General features: G+C 41.6%; 1 protein-coding gene across 2 annotated transcripts in view; it reads right to left on the bottom strand.

The window, feature by feature from the left end:
- Positions 1–2,772: 2,772 nt before the first annotated feature.
- The window catches only part of LOC310861315 (extracellular sulfatase Sulf-2-like), a 41,260-nt gene continuing 38,591 nt past the window's right edge, over positions 2,773–5,441 (bottom strand). For both annotated transcript variants that reach the window (XM_083768725.1, XM_083768726.1), the window contains one exon: positions 2,773–3,036. In XM_083768725.1, the coding sequence (XP_083624851.1) occupies positions 3,000–3,036 (37 nt within the window). In that variant the 3' untranslated portion in view covers positions 2,773–2,999. The remainder of the gene's footprint in view (positions 3,037–5,441) is intronic.

Below are 5,441 nucleotides of genomic sequence, written 5' to 3'. Positions count from 1 at the left end.
AAGATTTTTTTTTTTAATTTCGACTTCAGGCCTAAATGGGTCTTAAGCACCGTGGAAAGCAACTCTGTCCGTCTGTCTCTAATAGCTTGTGAATGGACTCTAAGCCAGTGTGGTGTAAGTGACGAGTCCTGCAACAATACAGAACAATGCTGCTTTTAGTGGTTCATATGAAACAGGATGAATGCTTTAGTTCAGTGTTGCATTAACCCATTCTGACCTGAGATCAGATTCATACGAGGTTTCCACATGGACACACACTGGTCTGATGAACCCATTCTGACCTGAGATCAGATTCTAAAAATGTCAGTCGACTTCGATTTGGTGGCGCGATATGAGCTTGTAGATCTGCTATTTTTAAATAGCTAAAGCATAACATGATGCTGACACCAAAATGGGTGCCCTGTCAGAATGGGTTAACTAGGGGCGATGGGGGGGGGGTGTCTCTGGTCATTAATTTCTATGTCGGGTGGAGTATATGTTTTATTCCTGCTTCTGAACAGAATTAATTACATACATGCATTTACCTTTTATAAAAATGTACACCGTCTGTTTGATTATATCACTATTTTAACAATCTAATTAAAAATGTATCTAAACCACATCAACCCTGATGTGGCCCGTTGTGGGCATTTTCAAAATTTTGCCCAAATGAGTCAAAATCTTTCAATTTGTTTAATAACAAAATAAATCTACAAGCTCACCACACGCTTTGTGAGCTTGTAGATCTTGTGGCACAACAAAGTATTATAGATGTAATTTTGCCCTGTCTTTAAAAAAAAAGAAAAAAGAAAGAAAATAGAAAAAAAGAAATAAACCCTGGTTAAGTTGCTTTAGTAACATGTACAATCCCTAGAACAGTGGTTCTCAAAGTGTGGCCCGGGGACACCCAGAGGTCATTGAGGGGGTTCCAGGAGGTCCCCAGCTAAAATGTATAGCCTATTAATAGCATGAAAATCAGTACAACCACATATACATTGGTTATATAAAAAAAATAGCCGTTCTACAAGCTCGCACAGCCAAATACATATTCATTTGGGGTCCTTCACATGAAAATGTTTGAGAACTAGTGGTTCTCAAACTGGGGCTCTGAGTCTGGACCTCCAGGGTCCCCAAATCATTACTCATGTGCAACATTGTTTTCTCACTCAACAGCAAACAAACATACATACAATAAAAGTACAAGTGTATACAGAGTATCTGCACATTTCTAAAGTGACAATTTAAGGGTCTTTAAGACCTTTTTAATATCTAAATAACAACAAGACCATTACTACATCAAAAGTAATCACCAAACTAACAACGCCTCACGTGGCTATTCTAACAATATTGATCTGTGTCAAACGACATTGAATGCCTCAACTCCTACAATTCCAAGTGCTTGTCAGGGTGGGGGGGGGGGGGGGGGGTCCCCGGTTCAGATATGATTCTTTTAAGGGTCACTGCCTGGATAGTTTGAGAACCACTGGTTGAATCCATATCATATAACTGCTGGGGTTCCTTGAATGTAAAAATGTTAGTGTTAGAGTTGAGGTCCACTGACAACATAATGTCCATGAAGAGTGTGTCCTCTTACCAGAGCGCTGGTCACCGTTTCACTGTAACCTTCAGCATGGTTGTCATAGTAACAGTGTTTTTTGTCATACATAAACACTGTAGTATTATTGTCATAGTAACAGTGTGGTTGTCATACATAAACACTGTAGTATCATTGTCATAGTAACAGTGTTTTTGTCATACATAAAACACTGTACTATCATCGTCATAGTAACAGTGTTTTTGTCATACATAAAACACTGTAGTATCATCGTCAGTAAAGGAACCGTTCACAGTTAGTTTGAGAAACAACACTTACATCACAGCAACGGAGGAAGTGACGTCACAATGTCTGTTCCTCTTTAGTAACAATAAGAACTTTTACAAAGATTAAGAAATACACTAACTTTAAACAATATGGCCTCTGGTAGTGGAGAGGAGATGAGGAGAGAAGAGAAACGAGGAGAGGAGAGGAGTAGAGAGGAGCGAGGTGGAGTGGAATGGAGTGAGGTGGAGTAGAGTGGAGTGGAGTGAGGTGGAGTGGAGTGAGGTGGAGTGGAGTGGAGTGAGGTGGAGTAGAGTGGAGTGAGGTGGAGTAGAGTGGAGTGGAGTGAGGTGGAGTAGAGTGGAGTGAGGTGGAGTAGAGTGGAGTGAGGTGGAGTAGAGTGGAGTGAGGTGGAGTAGAGTGGAGTGGAGTGAGGTGGAGTAGAGTGGAAAGGAGTGGAGTAAGGTGGAGTGGAGTGAGGTGAGGTGGAGTGGAGTGAGGTGGAGTAGAGTGGAGTGGAGTGGAGTGAGGTGGAGTGGAGTGGAGTGAGGTGGAGTAGAGTGGAGTGGAGTGAGGTGGAGTGGAGTGGAGTCAGGTGGAGTGGAGTGAGGTGGAGTAGAGTGGAGTGGAGTGAGGTGGAGTGGAGTGGAGTCAGGTGGAGTGGAGTGAGGTGGAGTGGAGTGGAGTGAGGTGGAGTGGAGTGGAGTGGAGTCAGGTGGAGTGGAGTCAGGTGGAGTGGAGTCAGGTGGAGTGGAGTCAGGTGGAGAGTGGAATCAGGTGGAGTAGAGTGGAGTGAGGTGGAGTGGAGTCAAGTGGAGTAGAGTGGAGTCAGGTGGAATGGAGTGAGGTGGAGTAGAGTGGAGTGGAGTGGAGTGGAGTGAGGTGGAGTGGAGTCAGGTTGAGTGGAGTAGAGTCAGGTGGAGTGGAGTGGAGTCAGGTGGAGTGGAGTTAGGTGGAGTTAGGTGGAATGGAGTGGAGAGGAGGCTGTGTCTTCATCATAATCATCATCATGGTCTTCCTCCTCAGAGGGGGCGTGGCATAATGATAGGAGGAGGAGTCATGTCCCTGAGCAGCAGGGTGGGTGGAGCTAATGATGTCACAAAACAAAGACAAATCTGGTTGGCTGCCTGAAGACATGGGGGCGTGAGCGCCCTGGCGATGGTTGCCTATAGCGTCACAGTCTGGGGCGGAGTCAGGCGATCTAACCTTCCCAGCCATCCCAGATCTGACCTCTGGACCTGGACACACACACACACACACACACACACACACACACACACGGTTAACACTAACAGTTAAAAATGTACACCAGTCTTTACTGGATTGTGTGTGTGTGTGTGTGTGTGTGTGTTTGTGTGCGGTGTGTGCGTGTGTGCGTGCTAAAGGCAGGTATTCTAATGCATATGAGACAAACAGGTAGCCGATCCAACAGACAGACTTTAAGAGGTTAAAATGAACAGCCCAACACCTTCCCCCTCCACCACCAACCCCCTCGTCCCGATTCTGAGGTCGACCAGCAGCGAAAATACCAGATGTACAAGATTGTAGACCAGCTATTTTCGTCAAAGATATTTAGTATAGATGGAAAACAGGAGGCGTTCTAATACAGAGCCATGGACGACTCCAGTCAAGCAAGTATTAAGTTAAAGTTAAATCAACTGAATCAAAAGTAAAATGGAAGAGATTATACATACAAACCTATTAGAAATTAACACCACCACTGCAATAGTAAAACAATAGGATCATTAAATGTGGCCGTTTAAAACATTACACCTCTGTCATCCTAATGCTGTATTATAAAAGATTTTTTTCAGAAAACTGTCATGATGTAGAAGACATTATTTAGAATCGTTCCCAGATCAAAATGGGTTAAAGAAGAAAGCGAGAGTAAGCACTCAGTTGAATAAATCCACGTAATGGTGTAACGGGTGCACGGTTCAGGAAGATGCACACTGTGAGAATAAATACCAGCACTCACGTTGTGTCCTCTTAGGATTCTCCGTTTATTTTTCGATTTCCCCCAGCAGACAACCAACAGACAGATGGACGCTTCGGGCCGTGTGGCCCTTCTTCAACTCTAACCCATTCTGACCTGAGATCAGATTCTAGAAATGTCTATTACATCCTGACAGTTTCATTATTAACCCATTCTGACCTGAGATCAGATTCTAAAAGTGTCTTCGATTTTTCAAAAATAGCAGACCTACAAGCTCGTATCGCGCCACTCGGTGGCGCGATATGAGCTTGTAGATCTGCTATTTTTCAATAGCTAAAGCATGACATGATGCCAACACCAAAATGGGTGCCCGGTCAGAATGGGCTAAATCTCTAAATCTCAATCTCTAACTCTGTAGACTTAGATAGCATTTGATACAGACTTATAGCATGTTATGTAGACAGCACTATAATTGCATTGTATGTAGTCATAGCACGTCATAGTACATATGTATAGCATAGTATAGTATATATGTATTGTATAGTTTCATTATATAGATATTCCACTGTTCCACGTTCTTAGCTTATGCATGTTTCATGATAAATGTTTTTTATGTGATGTATTCCTATGATTATTTGTTCTTGCTTAATGTAAGCCGTTCTGGATTAAGAGCGTCTGCTAAATTCCTAAATTGTAAATTGCAACTCTAAATCTCTGATTTAGAGTTGAAGAAGGCCACACGGCCGGAACTAATCGAAAAAATAAAACAAGAATCCTAAAAGGACACAACGTGAGTGGTATTTATTATCACAGTGCATCTCTGTACACCTCACAACCGTAAGAAAATGAAAAAGATAAATACACAATATACTAGACCTAAACTTAATCATAACTCATTTGAAATGTTCTTAAGTCTTTCAAACCTAACATGGAGATAGTTACAGTCAATTCTGCTTGGTATTATATATCGCTCCTCCTTGAAGGTACACATTTCTATCTGAATTATCTCAGTTTTCATGAAGTTTAATCCTTGGCTACCAACTAGATCAATTTATCAGAAATGTTTCAGTTCGTACACATTAATTATGAATCCTTCCTGCTTGGACCAATACTAATCATCTATAAACTACTGTATGCTTCCTTCAGGACTGTATAACTGCATAACTGTTAATCTCTCAGTTCCAGAAGGTGGTATAAACATTTCCTGTTCGGGGTCAGCTTAATTTGATTGGCTCAGCAGCGTATTTCAAATGGAAACGAACAACACCTTCATATAGTATGTGTTTCTGGCATGATCAGGAAAGTCTATTATTCAGTGAAGCCAGAATAAACCAACCAGTTAACTAAACTTCAAGCATGTCTTAAAAGGATCCCTGGCTAATAAGACAAATATGCCTTAAAACATTATATTTGCCCTCTACAACTAAAATAAAATAATAAAAACACCTTTAATATTTTATTTCTTTCAGAAATGAAGAATCTTTCACTCAATAGGAACTGCTCCTGTCGCAAGAGGATGATGTCATATGTCCATGTGTGGTCTAGCCCTATGGAATGCATATGTTAATAAAAAACACCTTAATACTTCCTACGGATAATATGAGCATCAATGCAATATTTTAAATACTTTTTATTAGCACGGACATTCCATATATTCCATAGGCCTGGCTCACACAGCCGTTCCTATTGAGTGAAAGATTCTCTATT

The sequence above is a fragment of the Protomyctophum parallelum genome, assembly GCF_964188405.1.
Source record: "Protomyctophum parallelum genome assembly, chromosome: 7".
Classification (NCBI taxonomy): Eukaryota; Metazoa; Chordata; class Actinopteri; order Myctophiformes; family Myctophidae; genus Protomyctophum; species Protomyctophum parallelum.
The sequence above is the reverse complement of the archived record's forward strand: the minus strand, read 5'-3'. Positions and strand labels throughout refer to the sequence as shown.